At 39.9% G+C, this 20,463-nt stretch overlaps 2 protein-coding genes across 29 annotated transcripts in view; one reads left to right on the top strand and one right to left on the bottom strand.

Moving 5' to 3' along the window:
- Positions 1-1,946: 1,946 nt before the first annotated feature.
- SMLR1 (small leucine rich protein 1) lies at positions 1,947-10,531 on the top strand. The gene is made up of 3 exons (XM_081044972.1): positions 1,947-2,085; positions 8,217-9,130; positions 9,711-10,531. Exons 1-2 carry the CDS (start codon positions 1,959-1,961, stop codon positions 8,300-8,302), a joined length of 213 nt encoding a protein of 70 aa, XP_080901098.1. The 5' UTR covers positions 1,947-1,958; the 3' UTR covers positions 8,303-9,130; positions 9,711-10,531.
- A 3,494-nt stretch (positions 10,532-14,025) lies between these two features.
- Positions 14,026-20,463, bottom strand: part of EPB41L2 (erythrocyte membrane protein band 4.1 like 2) — a 206,579-nt gene continuing 200,141 nt past the window's right edge. For 27 of the 28 annotated variants that reach the window (XM_081031848.1, XM_081031845.1, XM_081031859.1 and 24 more), the window contains one exon: positions 14,026-15,247. The gene's annotated coding sequence lies outside the window, so the exon portion shown is untranslated. The remainder of the gene's footprint in view (positions 15,248-20,463) is intronic. The other variant, XM_081031855.1, reaches the window with a different exon arrangement.

Raw genomic sequence — 20,463 nt, 5'->3', positions numbered from 1 at the left:
ACACTCTCTCGCCTGAACCCCATATCATTTAGCCTCTTTCTATTTTACCCTGTCCTCCATAAAGCCTGCCCAGCCCTACTGTCACATGTTTGTTTAAGGAGGGCATTCCTCCCTTCTCCATGCCCAGGCTCAGCTCAAATCCTATCTTTTTGATGAACTTGGCCCAATTCCCTAACTGGAATTAATCCGTCTCTCTTCAGTGCTTCTATTGCATTTGTTGATATGCCAGTCTGGAAGCTTATGTTATTATCATGTATATATTTGCCTGTTCCTCTCACTCACCTTTGTCTAGGCGTTTGATGAAGCCTTGCTGAACGGAATGAAATGGAAAGAAAGAACATGACAAACAGCCTGCCTAACAGCTGCCTGGCAATGTCGCTTGCTCCTGGAGGTTCTTTGTAGATTGACGCTTTATGAATTAGCATCCTGTTCAAGCTGAGAGAGTGCCAGAAAGCCGTCTCATTGGAGGGCACACAAGAGTAATAGCAGCAGCACCACTCAAGGGTTTGTGGAATGGGAGAAGAGACGCAAATATAGTACAACAAATGCTGACTTAATCTTGGGTATTCTAAATGACTCTTTTTGAAATTAAGATGTCTGTCTTCTGAAAGGAAGCTGTTTACTGTCCACTGCTCAGGAATGCCAGCCATGTATCCCAGAGACCTTCCTCCCATTCTTATTATTTTATAAATTAGGGTGCCGACTTTACAACTGGGATGAAGACTGTGTGGCCACAGAAAATCCTTGATGAAGGAATTCAGGAGGCCTGACAGCAGTATGTTCATGATAGGCTCTGCCAGCCACTCACCAAGGCAGCTGCTAAGTGGGGGTGGCAGACGGGTTAGAACATGAGAGGGCATGAACCCAAGAAGGAAGCTCCCAATTCCCCCTAAATGTTTCCAAATTCTCCAAGAGATCCTTTCAATATGGAAGTGATTTTTTTTTTTCAGTTGGTTTAAGTTTGGTAGACTAGAGAAAGTTTCACCAAAGCAGTCAATGGCAACTCAATTTAGCCAACAAGTCAAAGGCAAGTGTTTATTACCCCTTTCTTTTCCCAGAAACTTTAGAGTTACCCCACAGCGCACATTGCTGTTGTTTTGCGCCCACCTTCTACCGCAACTGCTGGGCCACAGGAATGTGCAGGCAGAAGACAGCTGAGAGTGCAAGCTACAACGCAGCATGCAAAACCTTGTGCATCAAGGGGAGAAGGCCGAGGGGCTGTATTACAATCCGCTCCACCAGTATCACTTACAGCCATTTTCTCCTGTGTCTCTCAGAGGCCAGGACCAGGACTTGACTCTTGTTTGTACACCCACCCTCTAGTCAAGAGATTGGTTTCCGGTAGAATTAAATGTTTGTTGAATAAATGAATACACCAGGAACCTCTCAGAAAGTATTCATAGCAAGACATACTAGGAAGAGTTTTTACACATGCAAAAAATACTGTTCTCCTTGATATTAGTTGTATCAAGTGTGCTTGAAGGAATATTCACTTTTTCTAGATATAGGTTCAAAGGTACATTAACATGGCGACTAACTAACTTTTAACTCTGAAATTCAGAAAACGTAAGAAAAGTTATTCCTGCCAGGGAATACATATAATGATGAGGTTTGCTTGAAGTCAGGTCCTTTTCATTACAGATAAACTGAAAACAAAGAAGTCAAGGCCCCCTGATGTCATTCCCGACCCTGCCTGATAAATACGCTTCTCTGGAATGACGTGGGAGAATCACCTTTCCATTCCTCTGCACTTTGTAGCTGAGTTACAGAGTAACCTGCCAGCAATCCTCTCAGAATTCACGGGGCTGTTCAAATAGAGCAAAGTCCACAAAAAGTTCCACCGAGATGTGCTGAGCAAAGGCCAGATTCCCGTAAGAAAACAAGTGCAGCATCTCAGCCACACTGCCCTCATCCGGGGCGTGAACTCTACCAGCCCGGGAGGGTCTGTTTGATTGGCAATGAGCCCTGTGCTGTCAGCCTTCATGAGAGAGGTCCCCAGCTGGTTCCTCCTCTGTGGGGTCTTCTTACCTGTGACTTTGCTGCTACTCCTTCTCATTGCCTACTTCAGGATCAAACTGATGGAGGGTAAGTGTGAAGCCACACAAGGCGGGGTTGGAAGTCCTTTCCTATGGCACACCTTTGGAACAATGCAACGTCAGGGTTTCTGGGCGGCCTGGAGCAACGCATCTTTTTGATGTGTAGGTACTTTTTAAAAAGTGCTCTCTCAAGATCTCTTCATTGGTGAACATGACAAAATTTGATCCTTGCAGGAGTGTGGATGGTGAGCTAGGCTCTGAAGGCCTGCTGTGGGGACCCCTTAATGGCAGCCCCTCACAGACAGTGAAACCGTGAACCAGCAATTTTTTGATAAGTGATTACTTGTCTTTGTCTCTCAGGGAAATAGATTCACAAACATTAAGACATTTTTTCATGGTCTGCTTTCTCTACCAGACAGACTTATGTGTGTATGTGCCCATGAGTGTGTATGCAAACACACTTCTTTTTCATCCACTGAACTTTTGTTAAGGAAATAGAAATGACAAATATCAAATGTCAAGCCCTAATAGATATTTGATAGTTTAGTGTAAACTTTCCAGGAGGCTATAGTCTGGAGGTGAAAAAAAAAAAAAAAAAGAAACAAAGTTATTTAGACATGGAAAGTTGGGTCTTGGATTAAGACTATTTTTCTGCTGTAATTGAAATTAATGAGATTGGACTGTATCTTAATAGACTGTGTTGGTAAAGCACCCAGCAAACATAAGATTAATATCATAGAGGTTAATAGCTATTTTGCAATATCAACAAAAACAGTAATATTTCTTAAGTTGGATGGATGGTATCATATTTAAGTTGAGATTTAGAACATAAAGAAATCCTAGAGGGCAGAGTGTACATTACAGAATCATAAGTTTTCGATCATATCGTACTCAAATATCCCCCTAGCCTTTCATTTTTTTGTGTCACATTTTTATGAACAGCTCTCTTGAGTGACCCAGCTGTAGTCTGTCTTGCTCTACAACAGACGTATGATAAATCCCTTTCTTTATTAAGTTAGCTTATCCTCCAGTGCCCCAGGACCAGTCTGCGGGATGTTCTGCCACCCAGCCATTCATTACCACTGAGCCCTGGAAAACAGCCTCTGAAAAAAGGAAGAAAATTAGCAATCCCCAAGCTCCTAATTACAGCTCCCCTTCAGAGTCTTCCAAATAGGTTTATTGCAAACATTTCCATTTTGAAGATTTTTTTTTTTTAAAGCTGTTGCAATGGCCACTGTTAGTCACACACCGGCCAGGCTCCCACTGACATCCAGCACCCGGTAGAGGAGTCACAGGATGTTGATGTCACTCTCAGCGACTTGAATAGTTCATGTCACTTCCAAATGTCATTTCTGGCTGCCTCTTTAGCTAGATAAAATTTTCAGTATCTCAAAAATGCATCAAGCATTAAATGAGGCAAACAATATGCCAAGATAACCTCATAGCTTCCAAAGTCTCCTACTGGCCTCCACCTATCCGTTATAGGTCAGATCACACAGTGGGACAGCTTAGTAGTATTTGGGAAAAACTCTGCAAAAAAGGGTGAATCTTGGTTTTATAGCTTTACTTATCCCTGGGTGACACATGGGGGAAGCCATCTATAATATGTCAAATTTAAATGGGTCTACAGTATTTTACTTACATATTTACTTACAAAATTCTGAGGTATAAACATATCAATAACATTCCTTCAGAATGCCCTGGAAAAGTCCACTTGTCCTTGAGAGTGTGGCCTGGCCTAGCATCAGCGGGAGCTGATGCAGGAGAGAATGCAGGCAAGGCCCAGAGGACGGGCTCCATGTGTGTACACATCACTGTGATCCCTGCACGGTGACACCCTTCGGTCTTCAGCACATCCCTGCCTGTGTAAGTGGTCTAGAGAGCACATCTCAGACAAAAGTGATCCCTTTAAGTTTAGAGCTCAATAAATTTGGAACTGCTTCTGAAGCATCTAAGTAAAAGAAGTGGAGGGCCCCAAAGTCCTGTTCTCTCTTCACACTTCCTTCTCCCATCGTCAGGCTAAATTCTGATATGCTACTGAGTTTTTCTTGACTTCTAGACTTGCCCAGCTATGGGTCTGTCCCTTCCCTCTTGAAGCCCCCATTTTTTGCAACATAGCATCTAACACAAAGGATAGCAAGAAGGTCAGCCTCATATGACGACTCCTAATGTTCTCTGGGTAAAGTCCTTTCACAGACATTGAGGCTTGCTCCAAACTTGCACCATACTTCTGGATAGAAAGAGTTCCCAGTTATTCATTTACTCATTCATTTATTCAACAAATATTTGAGAATCAACCGTATACCAGGGATTGTCCTAAATATTGGAACAGATTTTTATGATGGGCTTTTAGGACTGAGAGAAAACAAACTCAGTTCTACAAAACCACAAAAGCCATCTGGCAAAATCATTAGAAGTTGGAGGAGGGACATTGCAAATCTGGCTCTGGCCTCATTAGACGTCTGGTCAAAGGGCTATAAGAATGATCTTTCCTTTCTCCTAAGTCTTGTCCCAGCATTAGAGCCTAACACTCCCACCAGAGGCAGGACCTTCTAAAGAGCTAAGGGCTACCCTCAGCAATGTAGAGTCTCCATTCTCTGTGGTTCTTCTCCACTGTCTCCTCCTTTTGTTGGCTCTCACTGACGTGTGCCTGGTCTTCCAGGCTACGGGTAAGGAGTATAGGAGGAATGAATGAGGAGGTGAAAGGAGCTAACAAAAATCTGTGCATCGATCACGTATGCAATGGAGGTCCCATTGAAGTTGATTGTTGGAAAACATGTTAATGACTATTAGCACCCTGTTACAAGTGACCTGTCAGTGAACCATCTGGAGGATTGTCAGTTTTCATTCTGTTGAGATTGGGTCCCAAGTGTGGTGGGCTGAGGAAACTGGGGACCCTGGGTGCTCTCCTTTACAGCTACCTGGCCACGGTGGCAGCTGAGGGGGAGACTGCACTATGTTACTGTCTCAAGAATTTTCTGTACAAACCATCCTTTGCTTCTATGTCCCTCCTCTCCCAAGTGGGATCTGTACATTCTTTTTTAGAGTAATTCCTGATTACATTTTCAAGTGTTAGCAAACAACCTTAGACTAAGCATGTTTTCATGTTTATAGAGACATATAGTCCCTTTAATTCCAAATTCTCCTTTGTTCTAAAAAACAAAAACAAACACAAAACAAAACAAAACAAAAAACCGTTTAATAACATGGAGCTTCTAAAAATACAGTTCTTTCTGTAGCCTCTCTCCTTAGGTTAAGTAGTAACACCTTCACTCCAGTTTGAGGGCAAGTGAGATCACTTGGCCCAAATAAAACAACCCGAGTTTGTATCTCTATTTAGCAGCTCCCACTTAAAAACTGCAAACAGATGGTCAAATGTCACATCATTAATCTTCCAACCCGGGTTATAGCAAGTGTAATCATTCGTATTTTGTTCCTGTAAAGAAAGGGACATTGACAGATTAACTGGTGTGTTCACAGAACCCCAGAGTCCTGCATTCTGAAAGAGAAAATCAGTTTGCCTGCCTCATACATCCTAGCCCGTCAGCCAGGAGAGGCATTTTAAGATGTGATGGAAAGCATGTGGAGGCATTGTAATCATTCACCATTAATCCCTACACTGCAAGCCTTAGGAGGTAATGGTGCACGGAAATTTAATTAGTATGTAGAGAACATCCATTTTTCTCACAAAGGAAGAAAGAAAATTCTCTAACATCCTGCACTCCATCAATTGCCTTGAGGAGCAGTTCTTGAGGTGAAGGGCTACATCTTGAATTTTCCATTTGCACACCCTGCATCAACCATTGCCATGGACATTTCACATCTTCTAAGGTAGAAGTTTTGATTGTCTTATCTCCCCAACTCCTGAGATTCCTCAACTTCTCCTTTCAGTGCCACTCTTTATCCCCCAAATACCATCACTCTGATCAAGAACGAATTGCTGTAAAAAATAACCAACATTCCCAAAACTATTCTTAGTAAAAAAATGTTGTTTATTGAATGCCTGAAAGTTTGTATATGGCGTTAGATCCCAAAAAAGGTCCGGTAAATGATCAGTTTCTAGCCTTCTGAGACTAACATTCTAAAACAGACAATCCGAGTACTGACCATGTGCGGGATGGCTAGGGATCTTTCACTGAGCTTCCTATGTATGTGTCAGTAGTCGGCAGTCAGAGAGGAAAATGATAAGTATTTGGGAAAATCAGAACAATTTAAGGGTTCAAAGAGTGAAATTGTTAAGAACTCAGACGATGGAGTCAAACAAACGCGGTTCAAATTCCAGACCTGTAACAATGGGCACGCAAACTCTTGAAACGCCTTTTCTCGTCTGTAAAACAGAAATACTAGCAGGGATATAACTATAGGGTCGGTGTGGTGATGATGTGATGTGATGCATGGAAGGTGAACAGCGCCTTCTGAACAACTATTAGTAATTATTTCCCCTGTTGGTCTGTAAGTTCCAAGAAGGCAGTGTTTGTGTCATTATAATAAGAGCCCTTATTGAAATTATCTTTTAGTAATTAAGGAAATTGCCCAAGGTCACTCATCTAGATAGTGGTAGACACAGGATTTGAATCCTGGCTGGCCAGCTCCAGACCTAGCCCTCTTAGCCAATGTACTACTCCTGGAGTATTGAACATGGAGTAAGTGTTTAATAGGTATCTGTTGAATGAATGAATCCGTTTGGCCTAAACAAATAAATTTATCACCAATAGGAAAGGCAATTGGGACAATCTTAAACAAGCAAGAATTTTATCAAAGCTATGAGAGGATTTGATCAATCTCTTTATATAACAGGAGTAATTATAATTACTGATGATGGTGATTCCTCAGCATAAAGACTTAGCCCTGAGTCAAGAAGATCTCATTTCTTCCCCTGTGGCCCAATAGGGAAAGCCTGGTTGCTTGCAGAATTTTTTACAATAACAAAGAGGAATTTCCAAGGCTACCTGCCTAATCTCACCTGTCTAAATCTCTTTCTGCACTCTCCTTTGTAGACCCATTGAAATAAAATAGTGGACAAATGCAAGCTCTTTTAGAAGAACACATTTATTTTTTTCTCTTGCTTTCCGCATTGTGCCTAGCACAAACACTTTATTTACTGGATAGGTAACTCACTGTAGATGCTTCCTCTTGGTCTACTTCAATTTTTCTCTCCTAGAGTTCCCTTCTTTCATTTTCATTATTCAGGTCAAGCATTTTGAGCCCTATAATTGGTATCTTAGTTCCTCAAAGCACTGGTTGTGCATTTAGCCTTTGGTAATTAAGAGTAAAAGAATTTCAATGAATTTATAATCTAAGCCATAGGCCATCTCAAGCAATGCATTTGCACTGGCAATAATTTATGTGGAAAGACAGCGTAACTCAGTGGTTTGGAGTGTGGGCTCTGGAGTCTGACTACCGAGGATTGAATCCTGAATCCATCAGTTTTTGTGATCTTGGGCAAATTGCTTCTCTTGATTTTGGTCTCAGTTTGTTCATCTATAAAGTAAAAATAACAATGGTGACTACAACATGATTCTTGTCTATGCAAGAATTAAATAAGGCATGCAAGGGGTTTCGCACAGTGTCTGGCACATAACAACTGCTCAACAATTATGAGCTATTCAATACTGAGGCTCATGTAGCCCAGGGCCTGTCGTCACCCGATGCATGTGTACCCTCTCCAGACTAAGATGACAGGCAGTTGTAGAGGCCTAGGAGAATCCAGGTCAGGGAAAATGCATGTGTCCTGGGGTACCTGGCCTGTAAAATGCCCACACACATCTTTTTTGTGGGAGAGAAGCAGGGACAGAAACCCTATCTTCCTCATTTCCATATGCCCAGCCCTTGGCCTACAGACATGCTTAACAAATGCTTATTGAAAGTGGGGATCTTAATAAATTTAATCCGCACTTTATCTATTACGATAAAATATACTTAGCATGTAACAATTTTTATTACAGTGGGAATGAGTCCACTCTAACCAGGACCATTCTTTAGAAAAAAGCATTTACATTTTCTTGGAAGTGGTTGAAGAGGTAAGGAGATGCTTCAAGAGGACTTGCTCTGAAGATCTGGACTTCTGTGACTTTCTGGGGCCCCCAGTATAGAAATGCTGGACAATAATCACTTATGAGTAATAAATGACCAATGGCGCTCAGCTGTCTCCAAAGTATTAACCGACATTTTTCCTTTCAGTCAAGGAAGAACTGTCCCTGACTCCTGGTCGCCAACACAACAGCAAGGATAACTCTTCTCTGTACAAGAGAATGAAACAGACGTGACTCGTCAATGACTGAACTTCTACTGACCAGAGGAACGGCTTAGCTCATAAAGTAGGGTAATAAACTAGAACCACAGCAAAAACAGAAAGAATACAAAGATGCTTGTTCTGAACCAGATTGACAAGTGGCAGCTATTATCCAAGAGGGCTTCTTTGAGACTCAGCTTCAAGAGCAGTTCCTCAGAGAGTACCAAGAATCTTAAGATTTTCTTAGGTGTGCTCTATGGACTGGACGCATTGTAACTTTCTTTTATAGGACAATGTTTACTCTGAAGGGCATATTTAAAAAAATAAATCCTTAAGCATCATTATTATGTAATCCTGTGGAAGCCCACACTATTTGAGAAATAAAGAAACTCTGGTAGAAACAAATGGACAGCAAAAGATAGAAACAAATGGACAGCGAAAGATGGATGCCTCGAGAGCTCTGCGGATTCCCTCTCTGAGAGTATTCCCCCTTCCTCTTTCTTGCAGTTTGGCAACTCTTGATACTTTTTCAAACATCATTCTGGCCCTGAGTTTGCTTCTCTCCTCCTTCTTCCAGTTGCTTTCACAATCCCATTATCAAATCACAAAACCAGTGCAGTCTCTCGATATGAGATATGAAACGTCAGCAAATGCAGTTTTCAGCATGGAGTGACTTGGAAATACCGGCCATGTGTTACTGGAGGTAAAAAGCAGAATATTCATGTATCTCATGAAGAGAATAATTCAAGATTTTGCCTTTAACACCCAAACATCAGGGAACTATTTCAAAATAAGGAAAGAAGTCAACATTTCCCAAGCAGAATTCTTCTCTTTCAGTGGGAGCTCCAAAGAACCAACATAGGTAATCGTTTAAAAGGAACATTTAATTCAAAGTGGTAGTTAAAATAGTAACTACTATTGTGCTTTCCAGTTTTCTAATTAACATTAACAAAAGATACTAACATGTCCTAAGTGTAAGTCTGATTATATTCCAATATTTGCATATTAATCTAACAGGCTATGAGTGATTAACATTATAAAGCGTAAGGTATTTGGTCACCTGGAAATGCACCCATCTGTAGTGACATACAATCACACAAAAGATTGTGTGGATGACAGAAAGCAAGCATGTGCCACCAGTGCTGGATACTTTCTGCTTCTCCCCTTCACCCCCAAATTCTTCATACGTATTCAGTGAGCTATTGGTCTCCATTTGCACTTCTTGAATATGAAACTCACTGTTTGACTGAAGACACTAATTTCTGTGGTTTATTGCATTTGATTACAATAAAAATGTCTGCTGGGGCTCTCAGGCTGAGGTAATTTAGAACAACAGTGTTTATGCCATATGGAAGGAATAACAATATTCTTTCAGTTCTGGGAGGAATCTCTTTTTAGCCCCTGGTGGAAATCAGCTTATGTAAAAATGCTTTCTTTAACAGAAGGCGTGTAAGGATGAATCGTGTTCCCAGCTGCCAGCTAAATCTGTGGTTCGGCCACCAGCATTTGCTCCACCTTCTTCTGGAAAATGGGAACTTTGGAAGCCTGACTTTTGGCTCCGGGTGGATGCCATCCCCACCATCTCTGCCTTACCAGGGAAAATGCATCTCAGCTACTGTGGCAACAGATGAGCTCTAAGCAAACACGTTTTCAGCAATAAGCATAACCAAGTAGTCTAAAGCAAGACCTATTTCTTTTGTTGCTGTTGAATGAGAGTAAGGAATTTCCAATGAAATCATGAGTAGATTCGTGAATGTTTTTATATGGAGAGAGGAACAGAAACATGCTAGTTTTCCCATGGAGAGACCAAGTCATAAGGGTTTCACTATGTTCTGCTTGAAGGCACCGCTCCTCAATTTGACAAACCCTTTGAAGAGCACAGCCAGCCAGTGGCCTGGCCGTTCCTTTGCTCTTCACAGGCTCACGTCCGGTTTCAGATCTCCTTTCACCTGGAACTGCTTTGGCTGGTCTTCGTCCTTGCTGCCACCTCGATTGGGCCGGCAGCCTCCTTCCATTCTCCCATATTCTGCTCCATCCAACGATCTAAAGCCTTCCATCCCAGGCCAAAAATGTTCTCACAAATCTAAATGTGATTACAAGTTCCTAGTCTTCTTTCTAATGTTCTAATATCTGAAAGCATTCCCAATTCTATTTCCCCAACAGGAGACCAATAAAACATTTTAATGGGTGCTTTAAGTTTTATGTTGCCATTTCTTCACTGAAAATTTACCAAAGAATAAATTATTTTTTACAGAGCTGACCTAAATCTGTTCGTGTTCTTTCCATCTCTCCTGTGAACAGAGTTGGTAATTTGGAAATTGGGTGCTGGGAAACTACGAGCCCATGACTTCTCCTTCACATCCTGAACCTACCCAAGTTGATAAATCAGAAAATGAGGCAAGAAAGAGCACACAGTATGCTCTCTGAAGTACTATTTGCAATCCTTTAAAAAAATAATAAAAGCTCAATTGTAATTAATCTGACCAGGTAAGAGCCTCCAGTAGTTTCTAGGTATAATTTAGTAGCAATTAGAAAATGAAGAACAAATAAACACTTCCATACACCAAGAACAGTTTTTCCTTGAAATCTTAAGTTCTTTGGCAAAACTGTGTCTCAGAAACACAGTTTCTAACTGTTAAACATATTTTAAACATCAATTTTAGGATTTTTAAATACAATTTAGAATTTTTAGAACAAATGCTCTTGAGAGTCTTATTTTCTGACTTTATAATGAGCATGCTAATCAGACGAGGCCTCTAAGTTTATCAGAATTTACACAAGGGCATTCACCCTGGCAACTGAGTGACAGAACATAAACAAGAAACGTATTCAAAAACTTATTCATAATCACCACCAGATTGGAAATTTTAAAATATTCTTTCCACTTTAATTTTCAAATCTACATTCCAAACCCAGATTATGAAGAGCAGAGGTTCCTAACCTTTCATTTAGGTAATAAAGACGACTTGTGAGAATCTGATGCAAGTCAGGAATCACCTCTCATCTCTAGGAAAAATGCATATCCCACGATTTTGCATATATTGGGGGAAAACTTAGCCCCTTGAAATCCATCCAGGAGTCTGTTTAGGAAGTCTGCAGCCAGAATCTGCAGCCACCTTAGGGGGCCTCCACAGAGCAGGGGTTCCTGACATTTTAGGGCTCAGAGCAGTCAGGTCCACACACATCCAAAGCCAAAACCTCCCCAATACGCTTCTCAAGCAACCTCGTAATAGTACAGAATTCTATTAAGTAAAGCCCTTGCAACAACACAGCTCAGACTAGCAATACCTTCCACAACTTTGCCTTTGGTGGATTAACTCATGCAGTGCCATTATTATTTACAATGATTACCATTTTTTTGAGTGCATTATTGTGCCAGGAGCTCCATAAGGCATTTGTATTTCCTCTAAGCACCAGAATCCCCCACAGTGGGATGTATTAATACACTTGCTGTATAGCTATTTAAGCATCTTCATTAATCACATGGCTCATTTACTCAGAGGAGGGGATTCAAACACCCACCTGTAAACTTCAGAAGCCAGTGTGCTTGAAGCAAGTATTTTATGTAACTTGAAGTTGCTATGGATCTAATCTGGCATCGTAACTGCATAAGGTCAGTGTTTGTGACCCTGTGGCCAAGGGTCAGGGGTTTGACACCTGGGACTTGCCAGCTGGCCATGTTCTCTTCCGGGGCCGACTCGCCACCATGGCCTAACCCCAGCAAGTAGGAGAACAGGCGCTTGCCAGGATCCGTGCAAGCCCATGCTGACTTCTGTAAAAATTGTCAGGATTCTGTTTCCTGCTGGCTATTGTCTTGGCAGTGACATTTGTGTGTCCTAATCCTAAAGTGTTAACACTGCCGTGGAAAAGGAGCAGAGCACCACGCAACGAAGAACAATGTGTTCTCTCTCTCACACTACGTGGAGAAAGGACTTTTCTTTTTTTAAAAATTATGGGCCTTGTGGCAGTTTTCGCTTTTTATTACGGAATATTTTACCAGAAGGATATAATGAACCCGCATTGACATCACTGAGCTTCAGCAACTATCAGCTCATGGCCAACTGGTTTCATCTAAACCACGACGCCCTCCTCCCTCCTCCCGTATTATTTTGAATTTTCAATTATATGATACTCTCAGACATCATATAATTTTATCCACAAATAAGGAAAATACTTAAGGAAGTGCATGCTGGGCAGTAGTTATGGCTGCAGTTTGCTTCACTGTCAGAGTTCTGGTGATAATTATTCAATGGCCTGTGGTCTATGCAATGAGTAATGCTACGTATATTATAAAGAAAAACAAGCTATTCACGATAGTGAAATACCAAAAATCTACAAACTCTACACATTAAAAAACAAACAAACAAACAAAAAACACAAAAGCTAATTTTTTTGTATCCTGCTGTGGCCTGTGGGAAAATGCATTGCTGTTTTTTTCTGTTCCACATTGGATTGCTCCATGGCAAATGGAGAATAGTCGTAAATACCCTATGCAACCAAAAGGAATTATCGCGTATCACTCCAAAATTAGATTGCTTTTGACTTAAGACAAACATTAGCACCTGGACGTCTCACCGCAGTAAACCTTGTTGACTTACTTTCTTAGTCTATCATTTGGGTTTTGAAAGCTCAGTTTACACAATGAGATTGTAACATCCTGAGAAATATTTTGTAAGAAATACAAAATATCAAAAAAGTAGGCTTGCTCCTGTAGTTACAGGTGGTATTATCCACACTGTTCCCCCACAGATGTTCTAGATGGCTCTGGGACCCCAAGCCGTATCCTCGCTACCATAGCTGAACCAAACTGAGCCCTTACCAAGCACTGTATTTCCTATTCCACTGGAACCACTGTGGGCACACCTACTTCCTATCACTGCAATTATCTTTACATGTATGGAGGGATGTGGTTCTGAAAAACCCTGGCAAGTTCAACCTCTGCTTTATAAATATAAATGTTGTATGTACTGGCTTTCTGACTAAGAATACATTTACAGAACCACAGTTGGTTCCATAATATTTCTAAGGCTTGGCTTACTGAGACAGGCTTCTCCAGAGAGGAGGAATTGTTTTTGTAATCATTCTAGAGAAAGTGAGAAAGACCTTTCACAAGGTGAGAGAGAATTCAGTGGAAACAGATCCCGAAGAAGACAGCCATGCAAATTATATTTAACATTCTCACTTTAAATGACGAGGGAACGAAATTCTACATAACATTTTAAATGGAATATACTCTATTAGTCACTTGCTGTGTAATGCTTCTAATGTTTAAAAGAAAATTCCTCACTTATCCGGTGGGTCTGGGCAGAAACTTCACAACGAACCCTCCCAATTAGGCCGGGACGAGCCCTCGGCAGAGCCTGTTCTGCCTGATGCTTTAAGGCCCAGTGGACAGTAAAGCAGAACAGGAACCAGAAGGGCAGGATTCAGATAGTACAACTAAAGTATTTACTGAATCAAAACAAAAAATACACAAAGAAAACAAGCAAAAATATCAGTTGGAGAACCCATAAAAGCTGGCGTGGATTATGGAACAAAGCAGAAGGAATCTGGCATTCTAATTCTAAACATTAGATTTAAGAATTTGCAACAATCCCTTGGCCACTGGAAATTGGTGATGTTGGCAGCAGCATAAAATTTTAAAAGATCTGAGTAACAGATTTTAAAAATGCTCCATTCCACAAAATAACAGGACTTGTGACCGAAAGTATCACTGGAGGTTATTTTTTAAACCTTTATAAAACGAGAAATGACAAGTTTAGAGAATAAACAAACTTTATTTTATAACAGTATGACAGAAAGCAAAATATCATTTAATACAACTTGTAGCTACTATAAATCTAATCTGGCTTCGTAACTATACATAGGGTCAAAAGCAAAGGAAAAGATGTTCAATGCAGTTAATAGGTCCCTGTCAGGTCTCTGGCGTCAGCTTCAAATGGCATAGCTTTCTTATAACCACCAAAAAACCCACCACAGCCTCTACTCCTCTCCCCAGCATCTTCAAACCCGGGTGAATCATCAAACTGAAAGAGTTAGACCTGCTCAGTAACAAAAGGTCAGTTTTACAGGTAGACGAGGAGGTTTAATACAAAGCAAGTGTTCTACACAAGTCTTCAAATAATGGAAAAGTACGGAAATTTGGACATGTTAAGAAAGAAAGCACTAAGGTTTTAAGCTGCCTGAATATTTTTTAGTAGAAGAGAAGAACTTGTTTTCTCTGTCTCCCCTCCTGTTTCTGGAACGCTGCCGGTGAGCATGTGTCTGAGAAGCACTGGCACTGTGGTCTCCAAACACAGTGCACGGTCAGCGGACTTCGTCATAATTCTCCAGTCGGCAGAGTCTCTGACTTTCTACTAAAAGTACAAAGTCACAGGACTGGAAAGTCAAAAGGCTTCCATAGAAAAAAAATATCCCCAATGAATTTCTCAAACATTAGAACATTGTCAAGATGTAAGAAAGGCTTTTTAATCTGTATTAATATTTTCTCACACAGGATGTTGACTGCAAAATCTGTCAATATTTACTGTACTTCCATGGGAATTCACTGGGAAGAATCTGGAAGAAGGAAAGCCACTATCTAAATTAGTCACAGAGTTTCCTTTCCGCACAACAGCACCTTACCAGCCAGGGCTGGCTTTGTTCACTATCGTTTGATCAAAATGAGTTGTAAAAAGCAGGTAGCTGTACACAAAGTAACCAGGAAACAAAACCAAAACTCCCTAACTTAAAAAAAAAAAAAAGAAAGAATCAAGAATATTTAGAAGTGGTTATAAAATAGTATATTAAAATGCGAGGGAACAGTACAGACCAGAGCTGTTAAGGGAATGTTTGGTGTTGGCATTTTAATTCTTCAGGCTTCTGGTCATTGTTACCAGTCGTAGTATAAATTCGCTGGAGTAGTGGTGTGGCATTAAGACTTGGAATGGTCAAAATTCTTCAGGTTCACAAAGTTGAACGTTGTTTAAAAAATGAAATTCTATGGGGAAAAAAAAGAGACAAAGGTTAACTATTCCAAAGACAAAGGCTTGAAAAAAAATTGTAAGTAATATTCATCAAATTCCACATTAAGTAATCAACAGTTACTATCTGCCTAGTTCTTCAGCAAATAATGTGTTTATCTGAAGACACCCATGAGAATCTGTTCCACCCAAGGTCCTTAAAGTATCTGGAGAATTGCCAAACATACTAGAAACAACTGGCAAATAACTAAAAAAGTTAATTATAAAAAAGAGGTATTTCATATAGTAAAAATATGAAAAAGAGAAACCAATATACTTTTTAAAGCTGGGTTCAAGGAAGAAAGAAACACAAAGTCAATTCTGACTTCATGGAAATGAAGGGAATGGGAGCTTCAGGTGGGGAGAGCAGAATGAGGAGAGAGACTTGGAAGTGAGAAAGTGGGTGATGTCATATTAAGATGGGTATGACGCAGGCCGGAACGAATGGGAGAAACAGGATGGTGAAGAAGTGGACCTTACTGAAGCTAAGTAATGGTATGGTGAGTAACTAAAGGTAAGGTCAAAAATATTAGGACTACTCGTTAACACCAGACTAAAAAGTATAAACTTGATCTAATAAAGAATGAATTCAGAAAGCGCATTAGATAAGACGACCATCTGTCAATCTACTGCAATGATCCAAAGCAGAGAGTGAGGCAGGGACGAGAGGTCAGAGAGCTGAGGCGTGGCCAGTTCAAGCAGGGCATGACAAGTCCAGCAGACGTTGTTTGATTCTCCTTTGGTTTTGAGGAAGGGTTGCCATGGCTGGATTTACGATTTGACAACATCCCTGTTGCTTCAGTGTGATGAACAGCCTAAAGACGGGTGGAGTGGAGGTGGGAACACCAGTCAGGAGGCCACTGTGGCAGTCCAGGCTGCATGAGGAAGATGACAAAGGTCAGGTATAAGAGAGGACTTTGAGAGACCCGACTGAAGAAGAATCAGAGTGTGGTGACTAGGAAGGAAGTACCAGAGAAGGCCATCAGGTTTGGAGTCTGGGACCTCAAATACAGAGGGAAAGTGACAGGCTTAGAGCCCAGGTGAAGTCTAAGGATGAGGGACGTGGATTTGTCAGCACAAAGGGACAAGTGAACCCAAAAGACAGAATTAGTCTCGTATGAATATAAGGAAAAATGAAAGACACGAGTCTTAGCGGCCTACAACCTAGGGTAAGTAGGCAGGAAACAGGACTAAAACAGGAGTGAACAGGGAGGCAGACAAAAAATAAGAGTGGCATATGGTCTCTGAAAGAGAATGGGTTTTAAGAAGAAAACTGTTTCATTTTATATTTCAGCTTGGTTGGAAGTTTTGGTAAATAATGGTAGGCGATTAAAGAAGAGAGTAGAGGGTGGTAATTAATGTCTGAGAGTCCCAGACACTAGTCCCAAAATCAAGTAGAATATACACTCTTTTGGTTAGATAAAATTAAGTCGTTTTAATGAAAAAAAAAACTCCCTACCATTTAGATGTATCACAGATATTATTATAGTCTCTTAATTATTCAGGACATATTGATCAAATTGATTCCTTCCCACCCTATTGTCTGCTTTAGGATATTTCATCACTCATCAGTGCTTATGCTTGATTCTAGGCAGGGAAATAATCAATGGAGAAAACACAACTTCGTCTTTTTTCTAGGTTAGTAATTATGAAAAGATATGTGGAGGATGGTGAGGGGGAATGGATAAAACTACCAATCAAACTGGATCGTGAAGTTATCTGTGACCTTCAGTCACGCAATCTGTTCTTTTTCTTTGAAAGCTAGTAGCTGTTTTCTTTGCTCAGTAAACGTGCATCGTTTGTTGAACACGGCTGCTACTTTGCCTAACTTGTGCTCTAGAAAACGAACCCCTGATGTTACCAGTACCTGGAAACCTACAGACAGAAAGAGGTTTGGGATTCTCTTCTTCATTTCCTCTGGGCTCCATGTTACTCTATTTAACTGAATCTGTTTTCACCATAAATTTCAATTTCAGTTCGTAAAGAAAAGCTGAATTAAACTTGTTTCAAAGTTATTAGTAGACAAGAACCAGAAATCTAGGAGTCCGTAGGAACTGAATGAAAGAGATCTTGATTTCAAAGAGCTTCAATATTTATTGAGAGATATGTAGAGGAAAAGACATAGGGACCCATGTAAAGTCAAATATCATTTACTTTCATTTATTCGCAAACAAACCACTAGAAAGTAAAATAAATTTTTTTTTCTGGTAACAAGTATTACAAATGATAATCTGAATGTGTGCTTTAAGGATTCCAAATAGCTTTCAGAATCAAAGAAAATTACACTTATTGTAATTTTAATGTTAAACACATTTCCCCCCCTCATTCTTTAAAAAGGCAGTAAATCAAGTATAACTCTGAGTTAATTAGATATTTAATGTTTCTAACACCCCAGTTCCTTATTGTTCCACATGAATAGGGAGTAATTTATTATATGAAGTTGTTTTATTTACACATCCACCTAGCTTTTCTTGACTGCTTTTTGTACTTAAACATACAGAAATCCCAAGTAGTAAATGTCTAAGTGGGAAGATAAGGATGGAATCACCAATGTCATAGGCACACAAGCATCAGACATTCTAATTTCTGTCCTTTTGGCATGTATCTGTGAGGGGAAAAAAAACTTAACATTTGACCATTTTTAACAGACTACATTTTGGGTCTAGATGATTTCGTCCCATATTCCAATCAAAGTGAAAACGAGGTACTGGTTTGTCATGTTAAGAGCTGTACAGTGTCAAGAACTCCTTTTTAAAGCTTGAATTCTACCTCATGTCCACAGAAGTCTTGACATCTTTATACAAATTGACAGGCATTGATTACTGGCATTACTTCAGCCTGCTTTCACTTTTGACAACATCATAACCATTCACACTTGCATTTGGATAAGAGTGTTAGCTGTTAAATATACGGATTATACTTCATGTGTTAGACTTTTGGTCACGCAAACAAAACCCCAAACCACTGTTTCCATGCTTCAGTTTTCCCACCTTAGATTATACAATGGCAGTGACCATTTCTAACTACTATAGTCACATTCCATTGCCTGTGTCCCCCTCTTTGGGCCAACGTGAGAACAGGTTTCACACATTTGTGATTAGATGGCTGTTTCATCCAAGCAGAGGTCTAATTCTATGTCCAAACTCTTCTCAAGGATGCATGTCGGTTACTTATGTTGACTTAAGTCCTCACAGAGGGTTCAGCCTGTTCTTAAATGTATCTTTCTCGGCATGTCATGGTGAGCAGTGGGAAGTCAGTCAAGTTCAAGCACAGAAGTTCTATACCTCATCTGAAAAGCGTAACCTCAGAGTTTCCAGAGACAAAAGGCTCACAGAGTGAGTGGTTCTCAATCTTGAGCATGCCCACTCCAGATATTGATTCAGTAAATTGCAAATGTGTGCCTTTTATAAAGCATTTGATACAAACCACTGGAAACACTGCCTTTTAGTGGTACAGACTCCCAGAGGGGAAGGTCTCAATAAAAATGCAAGACTGTAGTTTTTATACAGAATAGTTAAAACAATGCAAGAAAACACAACATTTCTTCAGATTAATGAAGATTCCATTACCAAAGGGCAGTGATATAAGCAGAGATCACAAAAATACAAATGAAATATTTATGAAAGACACAACACAACTATTTCTTAAATAAAAATGAGGTCCATCCACTCTAGTGTAAAGTTCAGTTTTAAATATGAATTTCAGTTATTTCTAATGCTAACTTTCATTTTATTCTTCCTTGGTTCTTAATTTGCATATTTGATTTTAATTGTTAAACAGAATTTCCATGGTAAGAACATAATAATCCTAGAACCAAAAATGCAAGTATGATAAATTTCTATCTGGTTAACCCAGGAAATAGTCAATTCTCACAATGTTTGTGTTACCACTATAATTAAGACCCACCAGTTCTCAGTGTGGTGGTCTGTAGACCCTGGAAGTCACTGAGTCTCTTTCCAGGGGTCAAGTTGAAGCGATTTCATAATCATGCTAAGACATTGTTTACCCTTTTCAGGGTGTTGACATTTTCACTACAGGTGCCACAAAAATGGGGAACAAACCTTTGGCAACTTAGCACAGGTCAAGGCGGTGGCACCGATTGTATCTTTACCATGCTCTCGCAGAAGAAATAAAAAAGAAAGCAAGCCAGTTTCACTTACTAAGGATGATCTTGATGAACCAAAAAATTACCAGTTTTCTTACATCTTACTCCTTGTATACATTTCTTCATATTCTGTGTGATGAAATGGGAAAGTCTGCATAAAACAGGAGTGCTGCCTACAGAAGTACCGTGGATGTCTAGGACAAGCATTTATACGGATGTATAAATGTTACAAGCATTTATATGGAGTCGAAGCCAGTTATTTTCATAGAACACCTTTTTTACTTGAGAGAATTAGTGACAAACTATGCTATTGAATTTGGTATCTGGCAGGCATTTTCTTGAAAATGAAGTGAGCCTGTCGCTTCAGGGAAAACAATTGACAGTACTTGTTGCCAATGATAAAATTCAAGCTTTGAGGTGAAAATTAGCATTTTGGAAAATTGTATTTTGGCCTCTAGGAGCTTGATAGCTTCCCAATATTTAAAGACTCTTCTGACGATACTAGTGGCGACTATTGATCTTTTTATTGTCCGTCACTTTGCCTTTCCCAGGATGTTATATAGTTGGAATCATACAATATTATACCCTTTTCAGACTGGCTTCTTTCACTACGTGATCATTTTTAACTGGATAAATATTTTAAAACCTGTTGATTTATAATATGATAAATGTCAATAGATACAATTTTGATTGATAATATGCTAAATTTCAGTGTTTGATTTATAATATGGCCAATTTCATTAGATGCAATTCACATAAACAAAAGCTCTCTGGGCCTGTCAATAATTTTTAAGAATTTAAAGTGGTCCTCAGACCATTAATCTTGAGCACTGTTTATATTAAATCTGCTACCGCTAACCTATTGCTATTCCCTTCTTTCACATTTACTTTATTTGTGTGTCTGCTGAATATAGAGGGGAAAATTAAATCTCATGTTTTTTGTTTTTCAGTCAAATGAGACTCAGTACCTATTCTACAAATAATTAGGCAAAATGGTTTCACTTCTCCTGGTTTGCCTGAACATATTCATGCTATTTTGGTGCCTCTCTTTGCACGAGGCTCTCACGTGGGCCCTTTGAGACCTGCGGC

This window comes from Rhinolophus hipposideros (genome assembly GCF_964194185.1).
Source record: "Rhinolophus hipposideros genome assembly, chromosome: 3".
In the NCBI taxonomy this organism is placed as follows: domain Eukaryota; kingdom Metazoa; phylum Chordata; class Mammalia; order Chiroptera; family Rhinolophidae; genus Rhinolophus; species Rhinolophus hipposideros.
Note: the sequence above shows the minus strand (reverse complement) of the source record. Positions and strands in the feature narration are given on the sequence as shown.

Coding starts and splice junctions, on each gene's coding strand:
- SMLR1 (XM_081044972.1), top strand. CDS start 1,959: ATGAGCCCTGTGCTGTCAGCCTTCATGAGAGAGGTCCCCAGCTGGTTC. Junction 2,086..8,216: donor CAGGATCAAACTGATGGAGG/GTAAGTGTGAAG, acceptor TTTTCCTTTCAG/TCAAGGAAGAACTGTCCCTG.